This window comes from Pogona vitticeps, chromosome 5, assembly GCF_051106095.1.
Source record: "Pogona vitticeps strain Pit_001003342236 chromosome 5, PviZW2.1, whole genome shotgun sequence".
Lineage (NCBI taxonomy): Eukaryota > Metazoa > Chordata > Lepidosauria > Squamata > Agamidae > Pogona > Pogona vitticeps.
This window is the reverse complement of record NC_135787.1, coordinates 104561008-104588067: the sequence shown is the minus strand read 5'-3', so window position 1 is coordinate 104588067 and position 27060 is coordinate 104561008. Positions and strand designations below refer to the sequence as shown.

Below are 27060 nucleotides of genomic sequence, written 5' to 3'. Positions count from 1 at the left end.
GATGTGTGTGTGTGTGTGTGTGTGTGTGTGTGTGTGTGTGTGTTGGCAGGCGTGCAGGTGGGCAGGTGGGACAGGAGTCTGTGCATGCATGCGGCCACATGTATGCACACATACACATTTCTATTCCTTTGGCCTTCAAAAACTTTGAAAATATCTGGTGTGGCCCTCGCTGTAAAAAGTTTGGAGACCTCTGGTCTAGAGAAAAGGTGCCTGAGGGGGAACATGATAACAGACGTATCAAATTATACAGGGGGTGATAAAGTGGATAGAGGGAAGCTCTTTTCCCTCTCACGCAATACCAGAACCAGGGGACATCTACTTAAATTGAGTGTTGGGAGATCGAGAAAGACTGTTTGAAGACTTCTCAGCGTGTAGTGAACCAGGCTCAAGTGGCAGCAAAAGAAACTTAGTGTAAAGCTAATCTGCACAAACAGCACCACACAAGGCTGGCAGACCTGTTAGAATTGTGGTGTGCCATGCAAAATGCAGGGGGATCAATTCTCTCTCATGTTACAAAAATAAAATTTATTGACCTGTAATGTATAGGAAATCAACATGTTGGGAGAAGTATTCCCAGATCTTTGTGTAAGGACACAATAGCATTGATATATAATGCAAAAAATACTATGTGATTGGGTTGATCTGCTTCACAGTTTGTCTGCAGAGCACATAACATAAAAGCCAAGGTGAATTAACCTGGACTCCCACAACACAATCTGTAGTTTTTCTCTTTGCTGCTGGGACTTAGACACTTTTTGGCAGTAGATCCATTCATATTGGTTCAGATGGTGATCAATTCAACTAACGCAGAAAAGTGTGTGCAGGAGTGCTGGTAGTTGGCATGATGGCATGGTGAGAGGGGCGGGCAATATTAAAACACGAGGAGACCTGTTGAATTTGCAAAAAAGCCAATTCTTTCTTTTAAAAAGGCTTAGCTACACACTCACACACACACACGCACGCACACACACACACACACACACACACACACACACACACACACACAGAGAGAGAGAGAGAGAGAGAGAGAATAGGAGAATGAGAAGAGGAAATTGCCACTTGGCCCTTCTTTACAGCTTGTTAAGATAGCTCACCTTTAGCTTTGCCTCCTGAATATTAGAAGAGCCACTAAGAAACAAGATGCTAACACAGCTATTGGTGAATTTCCTGCTCTCTCCTTCTATGGCCAGTAAATGCAAATTTATCTGGTGAAACCTGACTTTCTAACTGCAGCTTTGCAGTGGGTCAATTTGCATTTTTCTCACTGTGTACTCACACCCTTCACCTTCTACATGCTGGGAGATTTATTTTCCTCAACGGTAAAGGGTAAAGGTTCCCCTTGACAATTTTTGACCAGTCATGTTCGACTCTAGGGGGCGGTGCTCATCCCCGTTTCCAAGCCATAGAGCCAGCATTTTGTCCGAAGACAATCTTCCATGGTCACATGGCCAGTGCGACTTAGACACGGAATGCTGTTACCTTCCCACCAAGGTGGTCCCTATTTATCTACTTGCATTTGCATGCTTTCGAACCGCTAGGTTGGCGGGAGCTAGGACAAGCAATGGGCGCTCACTCCGTCGCATGAATTCGATCTTACGACTGCTGGTCTTCTAACCCTGCAGCACAGGCTTCTGCGGTTTAGCCCACAGCGCCACCACGTCGCTATTTTCCTCAAAGAGTTGCATTCAAACATGTAACCCCTTGCAGTCTGAACTGATATAGATGAATAACAGGGCCTGCTGTGAATTTAAAATAAAATGTCATGAAATGTACGCATTTTCTCCCCCATAATCCAGTTTTATTGGGTTCTCAGAATGAGATGATTGCAAACTCCACAATAGGTGCTTCTAGATCTATAGAAATTTGGGGTATCTCTACACCACAAAGAATCCATGTTCCATATATATAGCAGTGACTCTCAGTTTAAAATTCCCAGACTTCTTTTGGGATAGTTTAGGAGGCATAAAGCAAACTGCGGGACCAGCCCCAAGCTCTCTGCTAGCAAGAGTGGGCTCTCCCCCTCCCTGAGAGTCAGGGCAAGATTGTCGACCCACAGTTCACCTATGGACTGGGTATGGACAGAGCACACATGGACAATGTGACAGACAGGCCAGAAACCACACCTGTCCATCATAATGGAATACTGGTTCAATAGCCAAAGATTGTGCAGGAGGGCGGAACCAGGGAATATAAGAAGAGAATGGAGGACAGTTTGAGTTTCAGTTAGAGTTAGGATTTCAGTTAGCCAGGAATTAGGGGCTTCAGTTACCAATGAAATAGGACAGTTAGTCAGGAGTTAGGGAAAGAGTTAGGTAGTTAGAAGAATGTGTTTTGGAAAGAAACACTTGGAAAGAAACGTATAAGAGAACTGAATGCAACTGTTATAAAGTGATTGAAACTAAATACAAAGTAACCAGCATATTTCTAAGATAAATGAAGTTTAATGAATACCAAATACAATTCCATCTATGATTTCTGTGATTCTTAAATATGTTAATCTGTTAATAAACAATATTATATTTGACACAATTGATTCTGTGGTCCTAACTGGTAATTGAGGAAGGATTTCCTATGATGGCAGCGGATGTGGAGGCAAGAGAAATTGTCATGCCCGAAAGCAAATCTGTTTGTTAGGGAGAACATACAGAGGAGCTGGGGGTGTGTATGACAGACAATGACTTGGAGGCTACACGTGTAGCCATCGCAGGCTGGGGATTTAAGGAGGAGAGAAAGGAAGAAGACGACGACTTCAGAAGGATGTTGTTGCTTGGGAGGCATTCAAGGCCCTGGAAGGGTTGGCGTTAGCAGAGTTCTCAACAGCTGGCCCGGGATCACCAGGATCCTGACATGGGGTGTTGGGAAGAATTCCCAGTGCTGCCTAAGGAAGTAGCCCGGGGTATGCCAAGACATGAGGTGAGATGATGTGAGGCAAGGAGCTGGAGAGCCAGCGAAGGACGTGCCTCTGGCAGAGGAGGCAGCAAGCAGCCCTGCAACAAGAACCTGTTGGTCAGGATACCTGCTGCCAATCAGCTGGCCCTCCTCTTCCTATCTCTCCTCCCTCCACATTTCATTACTCTGGTGAGCCCAGCCATGTCTGGATAGACTTTGGCCATGCCTCCAATGACTAGTACCCACGTATGGAGCAGCTGCCACTAGAGGTGACTAGAGAGAGGTAATGGGGAAGGTGCCCAGGCTATGTTGCTCCAGGGGCAGCTATGTTGCCTGCACCCAACACCCTTGTTGCAGCACTCCGTGTTTTGCCCACCTGCCTCTGGAGCTGGTAGAGGAGGTAGGGCTATGCTCCTCCCAGTGAAGGACTGCTGTGGAAGTGTTCTGTACATTTTGGACTGTTTGGAAGTGCATTTAACTCCCTAGAGGCCATGGAAGCTCTTGAGTTGATTGTCAAACCACACTGGCTCTCTAACAATTTGTGGTGCACTAATAAAAGAGCTTGTTCCTGAAAGTACACATTGTGTCATGAGGCAAGCGGTGTGGTGGGGGGGACTCACACAAATATACTTTGGCATTATAGAAAACCTTTCTAGCAGACTTCTTCAATCTTTATTTTTCCAGATGTGTTGGTCTTCAATTTCCACCAGCCTTAGGCAGCACTGACAATGTCAGATATGAAGTAGTTGTAGGCCAAAACATCTGGAAGGGCCTGGATTGGGGAAGAGTAGCTACAAAATTGGTTCTGCTCTGGCACATAAAAAGATACAACTTAAAGATCTACTTGGTTATTTACAGAAATTACTTTTTCATATCCCCAAATTTCTGCAACTTTTGTGTTATATAGTATCATCTTGTTGCCTTAGGTAGCTTATTCTGCAGATGAAACAACAGCTGATTTCTAAAAATATAATAAACAATAAAGGTTTTTATTACTTTTGCATTAACTGATACAAAACATACTCTTGAGATTCCTGACCAAATTCTGTGGTATCCAAGATGAGAAAACTTAAAACTTCCCTTAGGTGTAGAATTCTGAAGGGATGTCTGAATTTAGCCTGCATATGGTTAATTTTTCATGTAACTGGAAATGAAACTGCTCAAACCTGCAATCAAAAAGCACTGTGTTAAGGGAGATGTTGCAAGCTGCCTGGTTTTTATATTTTGTACCTTGCCTGTTGTAACACTTAAGCTTTATTAATTTAGAATACTATTTTTCCCATATACCTGGAGTGATAATAGGACAATTCACAGATGGACCTTGTCCACTACATAGATGTGACCACTCCTTGAGTGATAAGTGATGTGAACAAGCATGTGTGAACCAGTTGTGGATAACGTTCTCCAGTGGAAGTAATCTTCCATATGAAAACTGTGATGGGAGGAGAGAGCCAGACACTCAGTCCTCCTACACCGTTATTGGGCTTTGAACGTATACAAGTGTCAAATGCCTGAAGAGTTGCACAGAAGAATTTGTTGCATGTCAGGGTTTACATCGTCCCCGCACTGGGGATGATGTAAATGATTTGTCTTCTACACCTGTCTATTTTAGGATGCAGCTGGTATATAAACAATGTGCCTGTTGTAAAGAGTCTGTGCTGTAGAATTTACATTTTTCTACCACAATTGCATGTAAGGTTATATTTTTTGGAGTCACAATATATTGGATGCCTGATGTTATGCTATGTTCTTAGTCACAAGTCTGGAAAACATTGACTTCACACTGCAAATCCTAAAAGTACCATTAAGTTATTAAAATCAAAACTAAAGAATGCTATTTTCGTTTTTCTTTCTTCTCCTAGTTATTCTTGAACCCCTACTACATTTTCCAGATTATTTCTGTAACCTGAAATGCCAGAAGAAAAAAATACAGCTAGAGCAGTCTTGTATTGAATAGCTTATTTGGTAGCCATGGTGACTCGAAATTTGATGCAAGCTATTGCAGAGGGTGATGACGGAGGGGTGGATTATTCCAGTTGTTCTATACCAGCCTGCCTAGTTCCCATACTGTAGCTGCGGAGAAAACACAGATTACTCCACTTCCTTCTGTGTCAGTCTGTTTTGTAGAAAGCTTCTCACCCTAGGATACAATTAATTCATGGAACTAGCTACCACAAGACCTTGGAAAGGTTACTTTTTGGACAACAGAAATGTTAGCAGGTAGGATTCAGGGATTTGTGGTCCAGAATGTTAACTTTTTCAAACTCTGAGATGGCTGTTAGCCCAAGGGCCACTATACTCTTGCTCCACATTTGCTGATAACATTTAATTACAGCCAATATGAAGCACAATGGTCATTATATCTCTGCCTCCAAGCAAGAGTCAATGAAGCAGAATAAAGGCAGGAGATTCCTGATGGTGTGCCACGCATTCATTTTAACAATGAATGCGTGGCAATGCATTCAAGCTTTAACCAGGCCCAGTGTGTGGACTAGTAATTAATACACCATAGGCATAGAGCTGCTATTAACCATATGAACTCAGTAGGACTTCCTTGTACATCTCTGCATACCAAACCATGATAAACAGAGAAGGGGAAATACGGTACAATATACAGGGTTGTGGGGTTAGGGATCAAGAGAAATGGGATACATAAAAAGAAATGCACAGCCTGAGGAAGATGAATTATCATTGCTGTTTTCTTGATATTTTTAGTGGTCTGATAAAGGTATCACCTGGTCCTGTATTTATATTGTTTTTTTGAGACCCTTTTCCTAAGACTTTCAGAAAAAAAGTAATGGACTTTCAAAATGAAAAAGGCATAATTAACACAGAGTTTATTTGATAATTGAGGGTTAAACTGGGTAAGACAAGAGAAAGAATTGCCTCTAGAAAGAAGTCTAGGAAGTTTCAGAGAAGTTTCTCGCTTTCTGTTTTTTTCTCTTCTAGGTCTAAATGAAGTATATATGAGGGAAGAATATAATAATAGTTATAGGCTTATTTGTGAGCTTAATTAGTTGTAATCCCTACCGCTTCATCTTAGAATGCGAAAACAGCTTGGAAATAGGGTGCTAGTGATACCATAGGAGTATCACTTAAGGGAAGTAGGGCCACATTGCATAGAGAGATATAGTTTCCCATGAAAGAATACCCATGATGGCTTGAAAAACATACCTCGCCTGTTTGGTTTGTTTCTCGGAATGCATTCTGATTGGGGAAAGATTAGGCCTTATTAGGCCTGGACATGATAAAGGACAAAAATGGTAGAAGACATCAAGAAGAGGTGGCAAGAATACACAGAGGAATGATATCAGAAAGATTTGGATATCCCGGACAACCAAGATAGTGTGGTTGCTGACCTTGAGCCAGACATCCTGGAGAGTGAAGTCAAGTGGGCCTTAGAAAGCATGGCTAACAACAAGGCCAGTGGAGGTGATGGCATTCCAGTTGAACTATTTGAAATCTTAAAAGATGACGCTGTTAAGGTGCTACATTCAATATGCCAGCAAGTTTGGAAAACTCAACGGTGGCCAGAGGACTGGAAAAGATCAGTTTACATCCCAATCCCCAAGAAGGGCAGTGCCAAAGAATGCTCCAACTACCGTACAATTGCACTCATTTCACACGCTAGCAAGGTTATGCTCAAAATCCTACAAGGTAGGCTTCAGCAGTATGTGGACCGAGAACTCCCAGAAGTACAAGCTGGATTCCAAAGAGACAGAGGCACTTGAGACCAAATTGCTAACTTGCGCTGGATTATGGAGAAAGCCAGAGAGTTCCAGAAAAATATCTACTTCTGCTTCATTGACTATGCAAAAGCCTTTGACTGTGTGGACCACAGCAAACTATGTCAAGTCCTTAAAGAAATGGGAGTGCCTGACCACCTTATCTATCTCCTGAGAAACCTATACGTGGGACAGGAAGCAACAGTTAGAACTGGATATGGAACAACTGATTGGTTCAAAATTGGGAAAGTAGTACGACAAGGCTGTATATTGTCTCCCTGCTTATTTAACTTATATGCAGAATACATCATGCGAAAGGCTGGACTGGAGGAATCCCAAGTCGGAATTAAGACTGCTGGAAGAAATATCAACAACCTACAATATGCAGATGATACCACTCTGCTGGCAGAAAGTGAGGAGGAATTAAGGAACCTTGTAATGAGGGTGAAAGAGGAGAGTGCAAAAAATGGTCTGAAGGACAACATCAAAAAAACTAAGATCATGGCCACTGGTCCCATCACCTCCTGGCAAATAGAATGGGAAGATATGGAGGTATTGACAGATTTTACTTTCTTGGGCTCCATGATCACTGAAGATGGAGACAGCAGCCCCGAAATTAAAAGACGCCTGCTTCTTGGGAGGAAAGCGATGATAAACCTTGACAGCATCTTAAAAAGCAGAGACACCACCTTGCCAACAAAAGTCTGCATAGTCAAAGCTATGGTTTTTCCTGTTGTGACGTATGGAAGTGAGAGCTGGACCATAAAGAAAGCTGACTGCTGAAGAATTGATGCGTTTGAACTGTGGTGCTGAAGGAGGATCTTGAGAGTCCCCTGGACTGCAAGGAGAACAAACCTTTCAATTCTAAAGGAAATCAACCCTGAGTGCTCACTGGAAGGACAGATCGTGAAGCTGAGGCTCCAATACTTTGGCCATTTCATGAGAAGAGAAGAATCTTTGGAAAAGACCTTGATGTTAGGAAAGTGTGAAGGCAAGAGGAGAAGGGGACGACAGAGGATGAGATGGTTGGACAGTGTCATCGAAGCAACCAACATGAATTTGACCCAACTCCGGGAGGCAGTGGAAGATAGGAGGGCCTGGCATGCTCTGGTCCATGGGGTCACGAAGAGTCGGACACGACTGAACGACAACGAGGCCTTATACTAGGGAAAAAAACTGGGGACAAGCTGGAACAGGCAATTGGTCCTGGAGAGATTTAACATGGTCTTTGGAAGCATCTCCTATGGCCTCCACTTAATCCAGGCCCAAACCCTCCCTCGATCATGAGCCTTAGCTGTTTTGTCTTATGTAATTTGAGACATAAGCACAGGGCTGTGAAATCCCTCTGAACAGAGTGCATCTGATTAAGGGAACTGCAGAACACAAAAGTTTATCTGAAAGAGAAAGCATTAATCTTTAATGTGTCAAAAGATTCTTATGTGAAATAGAAAGCATTAATCTTTAAGGCGCCAAAAAATCTTACATTTCTCTCTTAAATAGATGCTTCTTTTTGTGTATGTTAGCAGATCCCTCTCATCTGCCTGTCTTGAAGTGAACAAATGAGTTGTATTAGAAGGGATGGGCTATACCAGTGGTTCCCAATCCAGATGTTCCTGGACTTCAAACTTCCAGAAACCCCAGCCACCCAGCTGGTAGTGAAGCTTTCTGGGAATTGCAGTCCAAAAATATCTGGGTTACCCAAGGCTGGAAACCACTGGTCTACACCAATACCTCTGCTGCTCTTCATAGTATGAAGGAGGAGCTAGCTAAAGAGCCATTTGCTTATGTTGAAAAGCAATTGATGGTGAGGTGAACAGAATGTTTACTTTGGAGGAAATGTTTATGTACAAAGCTGACCAGTTAACTGCAAGTCAATCACCATCTCTCAGCATAGTCTACAAAATGGAGACAAGTAATATATAATAAGCTAAGCAAATTCAAGGAAAAGCAACACAAATTTAAAAAAAAATCTAATTTGCTAAGATCCTGGGTTATGTGGGTTTAAGATACTGGCTTCCCAGCTTTTTCTCCATTTCTCCTTCTTGCATAAAAACAAGATCAAAATACATTTCTGAGCAGAGGGATAGGGGATGGCCCCCATTTGCACACCACTAATTCATTCTCATGTGAGATAATCCTCAAGCCACTCTTACCTCTGAAAGGAAGTTAAATTTTTGCAGGAAATACTTCCAGTCTATGGAGTGCTCACCACGAAGACGCTGAAGTTTGAGGAGGTGGTTGAATTGCTTTTCTGAGAGTGTAAAACAGAAGTGGTGAAGCACCTGCCGGAAATCCAGGGTTGAAATTGTTCCTGTACGCTCCTTGTCAAAAGCAGCAAATGCCTGCAAACAGCAGAAAAAGAGATGTCACTCTAAGAACAGGCATTTTGGAAAGTGATCTCTCTCTAGCAAGGCAATTCCTGAACGACAGAGGTAAATGGAGATACACACTCCTTGCTGCCTCAAGTATCCTATATGTGATATGCTGCTGAGAATTTCCAAATGAATTCTGGTTCAAGCACTTTTTAAAGCTGAGCTTCTGTTCCAAGAGCTTCTTCTCTTCTAGCAGGATTTATTATCTGAAGTATCAGGTAGGAAGCTGGTGTTTACAATAGGCCTCCATAGCAACCAAAAGCAACTAGAGAAACCTGGGTGTTCAAAGATGGTCTGAGAGCCTAGCTAGGATGGAAAAAAAAGACAGAAGGAGTTGCCTGCTGTATCTGACTTCACAAAATACTACAGAATGGCAAACCCGTACTGACAGTGAAAGCAGCTGCAACACTCCAATTAATGTTTGCAGCCATGTGTCAGTCTCATTTATGCATTACAGTTTTATATGGATGATTCTGAGGTAAATACTTTAAACAGGGTATCATACATTACCCACTTTTTCGGTCTTCCATGTGTGCGTGTGCGCACACACATGAGTATTTTTTAAATATAAATATAACCGCTTCTTTTTTCCCCCCAATATCAAGCAGTAGAAAGGAGAAAGACATTGCAACAACAATTTTAAAAACCCACCCACCCCCACAAAAATGGGGGAATAAATTAGGACAATTGCAGGATTAAAACAATCTGGTGAGCAATTTAAAACTATTTAATATTAAAGTTACAGGAGTTGATACCAGCCAATTACCAGAAGAGACCAGGTTACATATGTACAGAACAAAAGCAAAACACCTTGACAAACGGATGAATGTAGAAGAGTATCTCCCACTGGGACAAGATTCTAGCTGGAACATCAGGAAGTCACATAATAGACTCTGAAGTGAAGTGGAAAGATCAAAGACCAATCAAGTACAATGGGGCTACTTGGATACTGGATAAATTTTCTGTGACTGTGGAGGAATTCAATCAATTCAGCATTTATGTGCATATGATTTATGCCCAACAAAAGAAGATTTAGCAAATGGCTGAGATAAAGCTATTGAAATAACCTGCTTCTGGTTGAAAATAGTCCAATTATGTTAACCTTTTAATTTTTTAAAAAATTATACCTATACATATTTCATATACATCTAGAATTTTAAATTGTGCAATTCTCTGATAGAAAGAAAGAAAGAAAGAAAGAAAGAAAGAAAGAAAGAAAGAAAGAAAGAAAGAAAGAAAGAAAGAAAGAAAGAAAGAAAGAAAGAAAGAAAGACAGACAGACAGACAGACAGACAGACAGACAGACAGACAGACAGACAGACAGACAGACAGACAGACAGACAGACAGACAGACAGACAGACAGACAGACAGACAGATCAAGTATTCCTGGTCAAAGAGTTTAAGGCCCTTTCCCCAGCTGCTACCTTCTGGAAAGGAAGGGCCTCTTCAAAGGTGACTACTGTGTACAATTAGGCTTGTAGTGAAGGATATGACCCTTTGGATGCTCAAGGTAGTGGGGGCTGGACCGTTCAGGCAGTCCTACAACCTTTTCATGTACATGTGAAGGTACAATTTCCTACTTTTGCTTTTGGTTCTACTGGTGCCTCAGCCCTTCTCAGGACTAGCTGCTGTGCTTTTCACCAACAATATAATGGGAATCAGCCACCAAAGTTAAAAGATGAGCATGAGGGGGATTGTTCCTGGAAAAAAGATACAGTAATGTCATATTTTCAAGATTTGTTTGGACTGGGAATTTCTTGCTGCTCCTACTGAAGGAATGACAGCAGCTGGTGTTCTCCCTTCATGGAGAATTTGGAGGAGGAGTCATCCTCAAAGACAATGTACAGTATATTCTACCAGCATGGGATCCTAAATTATTTCTGGGTGTGGGTATCTTTTGTGCATGGCTCCTGCTTCTGCACCTCCTAATCCTCTGCATCCACAAGGTCTGAGCCTTGGACCATAATGTTCTACTCCCACTTCTCCAAAATGATGAACAAATGATGATGCCAAGATGGCACTCACCTTGTATAACAAATCAGATGACTCTGTAACTATTTGTTTAATCTTTCTCATGGCTTCATCTATGCTGAGTTGCACAAAGCTGATGGGTGGTACAGGTGGCACAGTGTTCCTTCTCCAACGTTTGAATGCTGCACGATCATCAATGGCTCTTAGAAAATCAAAGTATGAGAGCTTGTTGTCCTGGATGCTAATCCCTAAGCTAAGGAAAAAAAAATGAGAGGACCAAGGATTCATTTTGTATTTCCAAAGTAGCACTGTAAAGCTGCTGCTATTAATCACTCCAACACAGGTTTTTATACAATTCCGGGATCTAGTTGTAAATTGGTGAGAGTATTCTTTTGCCAGCCAGCTGAGGATTGTTGTTTTGTTCTTTATTTTTAAAAAGGAGCTCAGCTACAAAGCTAGGCAATCAGCATCTTCTATTTGCATATATTTACACTGATTACACTGTTATTTGGATTTCAATCTTGCATAGCCTGAATCTTTTTAACATCCAAGAAAGGAAGGAAGGAAGTTGCCTATCCCATTTATTCCTTTTCTTGTGGCCTTCAATACCTTCTGCTTAACTTTTGTCCTTTAAAGTCACGCCAAAGAGGAAGAGCTTTCAAGTCCAGGAAGATGCTTATGTCTTCTTGAGCTGCTAGGGGGAAGAAGCTTCTTTACATAACCTAATCAAGTGACGGTGACATAAAATACCTTAAAATAATGATTAGTGTAAGGACCAGTGCTAAACTTGCTAAATTTTTTTTCTGTTTTTAAGAACTGGCAAAGTTAACACACCCACTTTCATTATTTCATTATGACAACAGTGAGTGGAGACCTGCGTGTGTGAAGAACCTTTATTCTTCAAGCACCACAAAGAAACTTACGTCACTTCAAGATACAGTACTTTTCAAGGAAGGCAGCTCATACATTCAGTGCCAGCACATTAAATGCCAAACAACGGAGTAAAAGAAACTCTTCATTGTGCTACACAGGCGGGTATGGACCAGCCCTAACTCAAATAACTTGCTGCTTGTCAATACCTTACTTTCATCATTGCTAATTGGTATTTCTATATACTAATTCAATGGAATATATGTGATGCTAATTTATTTTTTATTAGTTCAGTTTATAAAGGAAAATTAAAACAGAATGCAGACAAGTCTTTGCAAGGCTAGTCAGGAACATTTCCTATATTAACAAATTAGATAATACAAATTCATTGTTTCTCCATACTTATGCATCTCTTTTCTACAGGACATGGGGAGTGTGCAGGATTACAGCACTGCATTTGTCTTTAAACTCTTTTTGACCTGCCTGTCAGATGCAGAAAGAATTTTCTGACAGCAGAAGAATGAAAATAAAGAGAGACAGTCAAGGCTATCTCAAGCAAAGGGTGGTGGGTCAGGGTTAGACCACATTTTACATCCATAAGGTCCCCGGTTCCATTCCTGGCCCCCTCCAAGTGTAACAATGTGCTGCCTCGAAAAGCACTTTCTTTCATTTGCCCTGAATTTCTGATCCTCCAACTTCGATAGGTGTGAGAGAAAAACATCTCCCAGTCAACTTTTCTGCATGCCATACATAATTCTGAGCACCTATATACCATGTCTCCTTTTTATTTGACCTTAGTCTATACTAAACAGTCTCAGATGTTGTGACCTTGCGCCTCACAAGACTGTGGTTCTGGCTATTTTAACATATGGATAGCCCTTTTACACATCTTTTCTGGCTTTGCAAAATTGTATTTTAGGTGTGGTCCCTAGAGAGGCAAGCCTCATCATTTTAAAAGAAAGAGGAAAGCAGCAACAGCTTCTGCTTTTTGATTGCAGTGTCAGGTCACCCATGAGCCCTAGGGAGATACTAGGGCATCAGCAGTTACCTAAGAATGCCAACCTCTGCTAGATGAGGTCCCTTATCATACAGATCAAGAAAGTCTTTTTCTGTTTTTACCTTGGCCAAGGTATCTTTGTGCCTGAAGGGTGGGGAAAGCCAAACAGTGGCTGCCACTCCTGTAGCAAAAGTGCAAAAATAAAGCAAATAATTGGCAATTTGTTATCTCTTTGTTAGGGGGCCAAAATCAGCTACCTGAAAGCTATCCTTGTTCTGATTAATTATAGACATGCTTCTTCCTTTCTGCCTCACATAGTTCTCAAAAGATATAGATGTGAATGTTGGAAGCTTTTTAAGATCAGCCAAGGCCAGTAATGAAGATCTGAAGCAGAAGGTTCCATTTCTGGCATTAAATGTTTCCACCAAAGTACCTCTTATGGTCTGTTTTCACTGTAAATCAGACACTGATGATTCTTTCCAAAGTGACCAACTGCCAGGATATTCATTGGCAACAATAACTAATTAAAGGGGTGAAAAACAGTTTTAATGAGGCGGCTTGACACAAAAAAATGGGGCTGGAGAAAAATAATAATAATACATGGACCCACATATGTGCTGCTAACTACCCCTCCTCTCTCCGCCCGGCAATAGCGTTTGCATCTTGCAGCTGCAGAGCACTCCAATCCACATATTAGCCAGTGTCAAGCTGGCTCAGATGTTAGAGACTCAGTGGAAAGGGAAATAATCAACGTACTTCAGCGGAGGAATAAATTGCCAAGTTGGTATTAAAATTTTAGTAATAAAACTGAATGCATATGCTAATCTACTCTATTATTTAAGGCAGGGTGGAGGGGGAGAAAAGACTCTTCGATCTAGAAAGGACTAGTTGGCAGAAAATTACAATGAATAGAAGTGTTTATCATCAAAAAGTCTTTGAGGAAAAGAATATGCAGCTAAAATTCTTATTAGAGGCTTAATTGAAGGGGGCTTCTTCAGTCAATTTATAGGTGGAGGGAAAAATATTTTATTTTCCATGTCACCTCTCTTTCAGAAAAAAAGGAGAGACTTCTTTGGATAGGTCTCATGTGATCTATGCAATTTTAAGTCTCGCTTTGCATAGGAAGGTAAATATACTTTACCTTTAAAAGGTCTATTATATTCTCAGCTTTGGTCAGGTATTGCCTGTTCCTTGGGCTTACACAAGAAGTTTGAGGTTCTTCTGCTATATGGAATTTATAAAGGTACACAGTAGCTATAGTGTATATTATTTTTTAGCGATTCCACAAAAGGAGATTAAAAATCATAATTTCTATTGATGCAACTACAGCAAAAGCTCTCTGAGACAGAGAGTGGTTGTTGTGAGTTTTCCAGGCTGTTTGGCCATGTTCCTAAGGTTTTTCTTCCTAACATTTCACCAGTCTCTGTGGCCAGCATCTTCAGAGGACAGGGGTTCTGACTCCTATCCTCTGAAGATCCCAGTGACAGAGACTGGAAAAATGTTAGGAAGAAAAACTTTAAGAACATAGCCAAACAGTCCAGAAAACCCACAACAACCATTGGATCCCAGCCATGAAAGCCTTCAAGAATACACAATTACAGAGTGATTATATTGTTGGCCTCCCTTCCTCTTCAGCTTTTGCTCTCTCTGTGTGTGTGTTCTAAAATAAAGTAAATTAAATAGCTTACTAATTGCTTGGACTCTTTAATTTTGAGACATACCAACAGTATACCAGAAGTTAAAATTTGCCAGAGGTGCAATGTACTACCTCTGTTGTGTAGAAGGTAATTGGGGATACTGAACCTCTAAAAACTACATAACTCTATCTTAAATTAAAATAAATTGATGGGACCTACTAAGCAGTAGCATTGTGCAAAGAAAAATTCAAAGCCCAGCCGTTCAAAATGAACAAAGCTGATAACACCATGAGAAGCAAACAGACTGATATCCCAAATCTATATGTGAGGATCACTTGAACCTATTTTATTATCGGTACTTTTAAATCAGAGGAATGTGTACTTAATGCATTAGGGTAGATCTATTAAAGTAGTGCCAATCATAACAACCTGTATAAAAGTTCACTATACTGTTCATAGCCAAGGCAGCACTGAAAGTCTTCCAGCAGCTTACGTAGGCTGCCCAGTGATATATAGCCTTCCCTGTTTTTATCCTGTTGCAAAAAGGCCTTGTGGAAGTCCTGGGAACAGGTGTGGTACTTCTCTCTAAAAGAAAACAAATGTTCACTTTAGTACTATTGTTAAAGAATCTAAATTATAAATTTAATATATTCAATTTTTTGGCTTGAAAATGGTCTGTATACAACCTGCCAGCCATGTACCGGTATGTACATTTGTTTTAAACCAAGAATGAATACACCACCTGATTTTACTGACTGAAATAAAAACTGCAGAGGCACTGGGGTTAGGATCAACTAGAATCCCACAAAAGATGGCTGACTGCACTTAATGCAGCTCAGTAAGCCAGAATCTGCAAGCCATTATTTAATATATAACATAACATAACATAACATAACATAACATAACATAACATAACATAACATAACATAATATAATATAATATAATATAATATAATATAATCCATCCAAGTCAGTGGGATCCCACTCTCAAGGACAAAACAAAGTATGAACCTAGGGGCTTGTGACATCACTTGTAATATCAGCAACAACTGCAACATGAATGTGTTGTTGTGTGAGGGGGAAAAGGAGAGAGAGGGAGAGTCAGACAGACAGACAATGTAGAGACTCACAAATTTAAAGGCAAATGCATGAATTTCAGTAACAGCAGCCATGGCAGCAGTGGCAGCTCTCGAACATGCAAATTAATGGGGCAGGGGAGGGAGGATGCATCTGAGAATTTCTAGAAGGTGTCTGAAGCCATGAGAATGAACCCAAAAATATGGGTTACCAGTCTGACAGCATTCTGTTCCTTGTCCAAAGCCTAACACCTATGAAAGGATGCTGAAACTGATCAAGGCCAATGCCTGAGCCCAGGCAACCTTGTGGCACTGATTTGGGCAGAAGGGATATTTTGCCTCCATTATGCTCAGTTTCTCATGATAAAGCATAAAACAGAGTGCAGTGAAACTGGTGAGCTGGTAAGGTGTCAGGCGAAAGATAAGGCAGTTGCAGCTCTTAATACCCACTGATTCCTCGGTTCTTGTCTCCAATTTTTCTCCTTCTGTGAGATGCCATACAATAGGTGAAGGAGAGATGTGGTGGGAGAGTCCCCTTCCCTCCCTTCAAGGGGAGTTTTAAAACCCTGTGCCTGGCTGCAAGATGGCAGGGCAAAACTTAAAAGCCAGAGTTGTGAATTGTGGACTGGGGCACCTCAGTTACGAATTCACTAGGTCTCCTTAAATATTGCACTATTCTCTCGTCCTCATACACCTAAATTGCATCTGCATATGAGGACAATAATGCTGCCCTAGCTTACAGGGCAGTTTGTAAAAATTAGAGGCATACTGAGTAAGAAGCACTATAAACACTGGAGACGCTATACATATATAGATATACAATCATTATTAGTTGGATCTTGATCTGTGACAGCATTTTATTTTTACTAACATATAAATCTGCAAGATAATGTCTGCAGAAACAACCTGGAATCTCTTTCTGATGCATGCTACACAGTTTCATTTCCATGACAGCAATAGTGATGAAAAGCTATCTTCCATGTATACCTTCTTGTTTTTTTTTAAACAGCAATCAAACCCTTTCTTTCTATTTTTATTTTTAGAAAAATTGAGACATTCAGCCATTTCTTGGACTGAGCATAAATGGTTGCCAAGCAGTAATTATTCCAATCATGGGGAAAGAAACCCACATAAAACAAAACTGAACACCAAGTATACATTTTAAATGACAGATCCAGATAGACTGCCAAAAGCATTTTTAAACCCCAAAACCTCACTGCCACCCAATCTTCATTTGCGAATTGTTTTGTATTTCTCTTGAAGTGCCGGAGACTTGCTGCTAATTTGGGGTATTTCTGCTCTTCGGTTAAAACAAAAGGAAAAAATAATATACCCAGATTTCCCCCTCCTCCTTGAATATTAAATCTAAGATCCATTTCTCAGTGGAACTGTGTCTAAATTGTAAGCTACTGATTATGTTCTACCAAACATTTAGGATTATATTGAAAGAGCAGCATAGAAGAGCAGTTGGGCCCTGCACTATAAATATGTAGTGGTTTAGGTACAGTGAGATACTTAGCACTGTGTCACATGACAATGAAAAAAATTGCTATTTAAAATGATATTGTAATCTTCACTTCGGTTACCATCTTCCCTCTTTAAATAGACGGGTGGTGATGAAGAAGCCAATGATCATTCCCACCCCTATTCACATATGCTCCGGGGATTTGTAGGAGAGGAAGATCCTAAAAATAGCAATAGAGTTCCCCATTTAGTAGCCATATTATGAAGCAAAATACACCGAGTGGTTTGGGGCCGTTATGCAGTGGATTTCTCCACTAAGGTCACTATTTGTGTGAATCATTTTGTAGGGAAAATCACCACCAAAAAATCAGATACTAAAGTGGAAAACTAAGATCTGTATCAATTCCAAATACAGAGAATCTCACAGTTCGTGAATTCTACAACTATTTGCTTATTACTTGGAAACAGAACATTATAGCCATCTCTCTCTTTCCATTTGTCTTTGTTCCATCTCATGAGAATGTTTGAAATATCGATTGTTACTATCTTGCCATAGAGGACATAGAGGAAGTATCCTGAAAGTACTGAAAAGCATGACAGGCCTCCAAAGAGAAAAATAATACCCCCTAGTGTGTTGAAATTTAAAATACTTGTCCTCTGCCCACCATAAGGAGCAGCCACAGGTTCACTGATTCAGAATCATACCAGCCACTGTTACCTTTCTAAGCACAGATCCAGTGATACAGCAATTTGTTTACCTGATCTTGAATATAATCTCATTGATGTCAATGTGTTTCTTCTCCTTTCTTTTGTAATGATCCAAAAAGCGTACATAATTTTCTGACATGGATTGCTTATTGATGCCAATGTCAGGAGATGTCTCCACACCCATTTTTTGCAGGAATTCTTTATGGGTAAGGTAGCCCTTGCCATTGACATCATACCTGTAAAAGACACAAGAAGACATGTTATCTATCATCAGGTATTATATTTTACAGACTTAATACAATAAGACTATGGAGCATTCTGTTCTGTTTCCTTCTTGGAGGAAGTACATAAAATTCGCATTAGGAAATAAGCATTTTACTTTACCCTGAATTTTGCAGGAACATCTTATCAACAACATTGTCAAATCAAGGTCTGACACTTTACCAGCATCAGTATGCAGTGTATTGACATGTAGACACCAAGGGATCAGAAACAGCCTGTGGATTTGTCCCATGTTAGACATTCCTCTCTGTGTGGTTGAGTTTTTGTTGTTTGTGTAGAACTCAGACATTTCTTAGCATTTTAAAATGAAAATTCATCCAGACATTCTTGCATAAATTTTTCAGCCCTCTTCTGGGTGAATCTATGATATATCACTCTCTATGAACTAGCCACATTTTACCTTCTAATTCTATCACTTTTACTTGAAAGTTGAATCAGCCAATCTGATACTATTTTACATACTTTTGTTTAATCTATATTTTGTATACAAGAAAGCTGTCACTACAAACATAAGAAAACTTGCAATAATAAAAGTACAGTCAGAAGATATTTTAGCTAATTTATTTCTACTAAATCACCTTTTATCAAAAGGTGGTTGCTTGGGTCATTTCCCAAAATACACTACTACTACTACTACTACTACTACTACTACTACTACTACTACTACTACTACTACTACTACTACTACTACTACTACTACTACTAATACTAATACTAATACTAATACTAATACTAATACTAATACTACTACTACTACTAATACTAATACTAATACTAATACTAATACTAATACTAATACTACCACCACCACCACCACCACCACCACTACTACTACTAATACTAATACTAATACTAATACTAATAGTACTACTAATGCTAATACTAATACTAATACTAATACTAATACTAATACTAATACTATTGTTATTGTTATTGTTATTGTTATTGTTATTGTTATTGTTATTAGCACTAGTTGGATAATGCTAAGAAATAATTTTCTTTTTTTCTCTTTTTTTTACTATTGCTAATAAGGAACTTTGCTTATTTTGACTGCCAGTTCGCTCTAAAAAATATCAGAACTTTAGGTCAAAACATTCCCACAGATGCAGCCGCCCCGAGTAGACATGGTCTAGAGGGGCGGGGTATAAATTAAATAAATAAATAAATAAATGATATTTTTACTACTTTTGCTCAGATGTCAAAAGTCAAAAACATTACATTATTCTGTCTACACTCTCTCTCTCTCTCTCTCTCTCTCTCTCTCTCTCTCTCTCTCTCTCCCTTTTCCCTCAAGCTGGCTTACAATATTAAAACAATATTAAAAATTATTTTAAAGACTTGAGAAAGAGAGTTGCCTTTTAGGCAGCCATTTATAAAGAAGCCTTCTTGAAGAGAAAGGTCTTTGCTGGCCTGTGAAAGGACATCAAAGAAGGGACCAGCCTGGCCTCCCATGGGAAGGAGTTATGTGATAAATAACCTTTTCATACACCTTAATGGGTAATTGGAATGCATCTGTTTAAAAAAGTAATTTTCCAAAGCTGTTTTCCTAGAAATACTGTTGTTCCCTGGAAGCTTATCTGTGAGACTGGTATTGGCAGAAAAGGCTCTCTAGAAAGAGTTTGGTCTACACTACTGGTTGGCCAGGCCAGAAGGGACTGTAGGGTTTATCAATATTATAAGCCAACTTGATTATAAGCAGTATAGAATATTTTATTAGAAATATTGGCCTAAGTGAAAGCTGTAGACATGCCAGCTGCCCCTTATAAACTAGGAATCCCATAATCTATTTGCAAAGTGCTGGGGCTGTTTGGGAAACAAATCAGTATGGAAACTATTCTCTAGTGAAATGTGGTTTAAAAGTGCCCTATGTTAGGAGTGCATGGACGACTAACAGTTAGTTCCATTTCAATTCCTAATATTTAAAATATAGGCTTGATATTGCTTCCATGCTTGGTCAAGATGATAGACAGACAGATAAATAGATAGAGAGAAAGACAGACAGACTGTTTTAGATAACAATTTTCTATGGGCTACATTCTAATTTTCGAAAATATTGATGACTATTTGTTGTTTAGTATTCCATTATTCTGTCTGTCCAGCAGGCTGAGGCAAAGAGGAAGTCACAAAAGCAGCAAAATCAGGGAGCTGGACAGGGGACAGATTGGATTTGTCTTCAGTGTGGAAGGGATTGTCACTCTCGAATTGGCCTCCTCAGCCACACTAGATGCTGTTCCAGGTCCTCCATACAGAGCACGTTACCATAGTCTTTCGAGACTGAAGGATGCCTATCTATTCTGCCTGAAGACAGGAGGGCCTGGCATGCTCTGGTCCATGGGGTCATGAACTAAACAGCATCATTCCATTATTCTATTCTTGATATTCTATAGTTTATATTTTAATTTTCTATAGGTTAATTCCCACTATACTCCACTTCTAAATTTTCCCATGTTGATTGCAATTACTTGATTTAATCACATGGGAAGCAGGATTTTGTTTTCAAGCTATCTAAAGTGGAGCATGTATAGCAGATGGCTTAATGCTAAAGACACACTGTCACACAACATCTTTAAGGAGTAAGAAAATAAACTGAAAAGCAATGATGTAGGAAATAATGCAATGATGAATCACTGCTAGGAAATAAACCATATTGTCAAGGCACTTTAAAACTATATTCAGTACCTGTGACTTAAACCAGATATAACCTTGCCTTCTACACACACACACACATGAACACATGCATGCATGCACGCACATGCACACACACACATATATGTAGAAGGCAGACCATATAGAATACTAATACGTTTAGCTTACATTATGTAAGTATATGCATACATCTATAGCTACTTCCAGAACTATCTCCATACCTATTCTATCATCAGCTTGTACAGATTTTAGTTACAAAGCTTGGAAAAATGTTAACAGTAACATTAAATTTGTTACCTTTTTGGACTAGGAAAAGCCTTTTAAAATCTAATATTTTAAAAAAAACAAGATTTTAAAAAGTAATGTTAGTGTTCAAAAGATTGCTTCTAAATGCCCTTCTGCCCCCTTCCCCATCCAGAAAATGTTTTGTAACTTCCTTCAAAAACTAGATTCATACTAGGTAGCCCAGTCAGGGCCCTATAAATGCACTTGCACTGTGATACCAAGAAGTCCTAATTAGCACAGCCAAGAGCTCATGGCATTTCTCAAGGATTCTGCAAATTACAGTCCTAAAATGTGTGGAGCACCAAGGTTGAGAATGGCTACTCAGGAGCCAGCTGGCCACTCCCAATTAACTTCTTCAGGATCGAATGATAAGAAGGTTCACCTGAAAACACAGACCTAATTAGAAGCTGACTCAGAGAGCTGGCCTCTCTGATCTCAAGCAACTATTGTGATCATAGGGCCCCATTCCTACTGCACTCCAACCAGGTCAATACTGTAACAGCCACCTTATACCTCACAAAGGGGCCGTTACATCACACTCAATCACTCTTCGTTTCCACTGCCACCAACCATTCCCTCAAATAAAGCTTCAGGCCAAAGTATGATTTCAAAATAAAAACTTAGGTTTATTGTGTACGCACAAAAGGAATGGTAAATCACTTGAATATAAATAATAAAGCAAGCACTATAATAATATAACAATCACACACACTCTCTCACAGACCCTCGCTATATAGCACAGTTCTTATCTCACAGTATCTCCAAGCCCTATCTCCCTATCTCCACCCTATCTCAAAGCCCTATCTCAACGCCCTATCTGAAACCCTCACACCATTCACTCCCCTTATATACAACAGCTCCACCCCTTATGTCCCACCCTCCGTCACGCCATTGGTAGATGACACACAGCTTCAGCAGTGACAGGCAGGTGATGTCATAGCTGTATGTAACAAATACAGGAGGGGGGCTCGGACAAACTAGCTTAAGTTTCCTGTACACTTGTCTCTATAAGTAACTGATATTAAAGAATCAATATCTGGTTGCAGCGAAGAAGAAGAGTGAGAACCTTGTGAAGGGCTGGAGGGATAGGGTCTTCAGAGGAGATTGCCACAACTGGTAATTGAACAAATTAGATGTTTTCAGTTTTAAACATTAATGGCAAATATTCCAATGGTAACCCCATCATTATGAGCTTCCTTGAACTAGAGTCTACTTTATCAGATGAGTGATGAAGATAGTTTTTTTAGATGTTCACGCTGTAAACAGGTGTGACATCTCAGCTATGAACTCAATATTAAAAGCATTAATTTAACCTTAGTTCTTTCATTTTTTTTTAATTTTTTAAAAACCAAAATCAATAAAACAAAAATACAGAAATACAAAAGAAAATAACATTAATGGCTACAAAAATAACAATATCATAATTAGTACAAATAAGAGATAGGGATGAAACACCAAACTTGATGACCCACGCACGACCCATGAATTGCCCCCAGTGACCCAATGAACAACGAATCAATTCATCATTCATTGGGTCTTTTTTTTCTTTTTTCTTTTGCTTTCCCTCCTCTTGCTATGCCCTACAGGCTTTGAGATCCCTTTGATCCCTTCCCTCCTCTTCTTATGCCGCGCAAGCATAGGAAGAGGAGGAAAGGGGAACCAAGCCATCCCCCAGCCCCAGGGGTGGGATTCCCTTTGGACAGGCTTTAGTAAGCTGCCCGAAGGGAAAATCCCTCCCTGCTTATGCCCCTGAGGAACAGCTGACCCACGGATAGGAAATGAAGGGACGAAAATAAAAGGGTTGTATTCATTGCTTCATATTCATTGGGGTCTCTGAATCCCAAGAATACGAAGCAACAAATATCACAAATCAGGGATATTTAATGAATATCCTGATTCATTTTTTACATTTGTCCCCATGTCTAGTACAAATAATACTTCTTATACACAATTTTTCTTGTTACTATCATTCACTGCTCTCCCCCTGGGTCCTTTTGAGAGATACCCATTTTATTTTACATTCTAAGCTCCTTGTCCTTTCCAAAATTGCCAGGTTTCTTGTGCTGACTTTTTCCTTTCACAAAAACAAATTCTATAAAATCTCCCCATATGTCATTAAATCTATTCATTTTTAACAAACCCTTTTTTATTTTGATCCCACATGTCAGCTTATCATTGATAGCTAAATTCCATACTTCTTCATACCATTCACTTATTTGCAAGTTATATTTAACCTTCCATTTTTTTGCTATAATTAGTCTTGCATCCACAACTAAGTTTGTAATTAGATTTTTTTTGTCCATCCCCATTGATCATTCTCAAAGATAGACAAAGTGTGATTGTTTGTCATGCTTCCAATTAATACCTAGTATTTTATTAATTTCCTTAAATACTATCTTCTAAAATTTCAAAATGAAATCACATTTCCACCACATATAAGGACTAACATCTTGGCCACATCACCAACATCACATGGAATATTTGGAATCTATACAATTTAATTTTAATGGTGTTTATACCATCACTACATTCTTTTATAACTATTTTCCTTTATTCTCACAGACATACCTTTCAAAATTATTTCACCCCATATATTCTTGCACATCTCAGTACTTATTTTCTTACAAAAATCAACTTCCCATATTTTCAAAGACTATATTGTTGGTCTTCCACCTCTATTAATACTTTATAAATTTTGTCTATCATCCCTTTCATTTTTTAAAAAATCTTCTTTCTTCCTCTGATCTATTATTTCTTCAAATTTTGTCATTTATATTTCTACATTTATTATTTCTTTTTTCCCAATCTTTTCTTCATTGCTCCAACTGAATCACATTAAACCATGCTATCCCTCTCACCTCCTAAAACCAACCTTATTTGTTCTCTATTAGACATCTTTTCTTTCCAGTCTTTTAATCTAATAATATATTTTTTCTTTAATGTGTTCATGAAACCAACTTTCAAATTTTGTAGAAATTTCTCTAAATCCACTACAGATATTAAATGGAGAGATGATCAGGCTAAATATTTTCCTAAATTTATTCCAAATTTGTATTATATTTTTTTTTGGAGAAAACATTCTCCAAATAAACTTAAACTTCCTGTAATTCTAAATGATGCTGTATTAATATAATATCTGGGATAAAACTCATTTGAGTCACTATGTAATACAATTTTATACAGGGAAGATCTAACCCTCCATTTTTTGTGATTTACATCATCATTTTTAAATTTATCTTTGCTCTTTTATCACCACTGCAGAATTTATTCACTAAATTTTGCCACTATTTCATAAAGCTATCTTCATCTGATAGCTTTACTGGTATCACCCAGAACAGAAAACTAACCTTAGGTATAATCTTATTTTACACAACACAATTCTACCAAACCAAGATAACCATAACCTTCTATAACTATTCAATTTGTCTTTAATTTCTTGTTTCATTTTGTAAAAACTAACCTTGATCAACTCTTGTAAATTTGTAGTTATATTTATACTTAAATATTTGATAACCTTACTTATTTTAAGATTTTTTCTTAATCTCTTTCCCTTCTTTATCATTTTAGATTTATTCAAATATATATATGTACACTAGTTATTCCTCAAAATTCTCTTAAATGTGGCTTAACTCTCTCCATAACCTTTTGTGGATTTTCTGTAGTTCATAGAGTGTCAAATAAAATAAAATAATTTTGATTTCCTTTTCATATCCTATTCCTTTTATTAATTGATCTTCCCTAATTGCATTCACCAGCAACTACATAACCAAAGCAAACAAAATTGGGGACTAGACAATTGTCAAGTTCCACAGTTTAGGAAAATTTGATAATTACACTATCATTTACTAACACTGTTGCAAAGTTTTAATTGTTGGATAGTATTTGAATAGTGTTTCTAAATCTAATACCGATTCCTAACTTCTCCAGTAACATTTTTAATGTTGACCATTCCACACAGACACTTTGAAAATATCCAATAAAACTATCCCTGATTTTAATTTATGCTTAGTTTTTATATGAATTATATTCAATATTCTTCTAGTTAGATCTGCCATGTGTCTTCCACCTATAAATTCACTTTGATCTTTTCCTATGTAATTAGCAAACTTATGGCTTGCATGCCCACAGAGAGGGCTCTGTGTGCCAGCTGTGGCACGTAGGTTCGCCATCACTGGTTTAGGCAATTCTTGTCTCCAGACACAAGAACAACTTCTGCTTAGCTTTTATTATCCCCTCAGATCTATTTTGACCTAGGCTTCCACTCTATTTGCCACTGCCCTTTACCCCTCAAAGCTCTGGATTTTGAGCTAGCCACTAGGTCTTGTAAATCCTGAGGTTAAAGGGTTTCTCTTGAGTAGGTATTTTGCTTCTCTTAGGAATCCCCAGATCTGGGTCCAGAAGTCCCAAAACTAAGTCTTCACAAAGACTTCAATGGGTAACCACTTCTTACCACAGATCCTAACCCTCTCTAGCTAGGAAAACCTTTAAACTCAAGCCCACTCAACTTTTCATTGGATTGTTTCATATCCCACCGCTGTGCCACCAATTGTCACGATTCCCATGTGGCCCCTGCTTGTTTCACCAAACAAAGAGCTCATGCTATATGCCCCTCAGCTGCCACCAGTTGATTTCATCAACAATACTTATTACTAATAATCGAGGTCCAGGCCATGTCATTTTAAAAGCACTAAATAGAAATTGTTTATTGACACAGGTGTTGACTGAACAAGCAATGTTATTTACTCTTAAACAAACATTCTCCTTTATCCCTGTCAACCACCACTCTCCTGCCCAAACTCCAAATCTATCTCAAAACCTTATTTATGTCTATCTAAACTCCTTCTCCTCTTGCTGAGTTTCTTATACCTTATGACTCCGCCCCTCCAGCACTCCCATTGGTCTATGCAAATAGTATATGAATATTCATGACCTGGGTGAATGCCACAGTTTGCAAAGTTATGAGGTTGCACAGTTATGAGGTTGCCTTGTTCAGAGCGGCAACACTCCTTGCATTTTGGGGGGCATTTAGGGTTAGTGAGTTGGTGAGGGCTTTTAAAATTGACCAGTCCCATTCAGCCTTACAGATGGATGATGTGCTGGTCTTCAAAGACTGGATCATTGTCCATCTGAGGAGCTCTAAGGCTGACCAAATGAGAGATGGAAAAATAATTTCTTTGGGCTGCTGTTCCATCTTAAAATTGTGCCCTGTTAGGGCTATGCAAGATTACAAGTTGATGAGGGGCGAAGTGGCTGGTGAGCTGCTTTGCCATAGCGATATGTCACTATTGACTAAGTACCAGTTTTGGACAGTTACATCAAGGGCTTTGCATAATGCAGGCATTGTAGGTTGGAAATTCAGGACCCACTCTTTCCACATTGGTGCTGCATCTACGGCAGCTGCCCTGGGATATGGTGATGAGCAAATAAAGAAGGTGGGAAGGGGGTCATCCTGTAGGTTTCAAGCTTATGTTTGTTCATTGCCACAGTAGGTTCTGGCACTGTTTCTTTTTATCTTGCAGGTTCTGAGTTGCCAAGGAGACATTTGTAAGTTATTGTTTGTGGCCACAGTTATATATTTTGGGCATCCAAGCATGCTTCCCGGACCAGTTGGGGTCATAATTTGGGTCTAGGAGCCTAGTCTACACTTGAGTGGATGGGGCGAACGGGCATGATTTGGAATGGTTTCCTGAATTTGGCATCCCAGAGTAATGCAGAAGTGTGTTCACTTGGGTGGTAACGACATGACTCAGCGGAAGGGCAAGTTACTTATTCTACAAGTGATTGATGATTTCTGGGCTGGTAAAGCTAGGTTCCTGGGAGTAAGTACTATCTGGTCGGGCATAATACCAAGATTGGTATGGTGGGCTGAGTGTGACCACAGAAGTATTAACCACACTAGGCATGGAGTCAACTGGGAGGTTGGAAAAGCCATGAAGGCTGGCCTGGGGTCAGTGGTGTTATACCCAGACACACTGGTGAGACGGCCTGAATTGTACAGAGATGATGATGTGTATTTGTCTGATGCGGGCCTGGATATTTTCATACGTGATTTGCAAGGGGGCCTTTGGGCTGAAATTTTCGGCTTGGATGGCGGGCATGGGGTATATAAATAGCCCCTATGCCGTGGTGGGTAGTGC

At 39.4% G+C, this 27060-nt stretch overlaps 1 protein-coding gene across 3 annotated transcripts in view; it reads right to left on the bottom strand.

The window, feature by feature from the left end:
* EFCAB6 (EF-hand calcium binding domain 6) overlaps nt 1-27060 on the bottom strand; it is a 170245-nt gene that overhangs the window by 26887 nt on the left and 116298 nt on the right. For all 3 annotated transcript variants that reach the window (XM_073000833.2, XM_078394209.1, XM_078394210.1), the window contains 4 exons: nt 17761-17946; nt 14892-15047; nt 11013-11211; nt 8768-8956 (listed from right to left, as the gene is read on the bottom strand). In XM_073000833.2, the coding sequence (XP_072856934.2) occupies nt 8768-8956; nt 11013-11211; nt 14892-15047; nt 17761-17946 (730 nt within the window). The remainder of the gene's footprint in view (nt 1-8767; nt 8957-11012; nt 11212-14891; nt 15048-17760; nt 17947-27060) is intronic.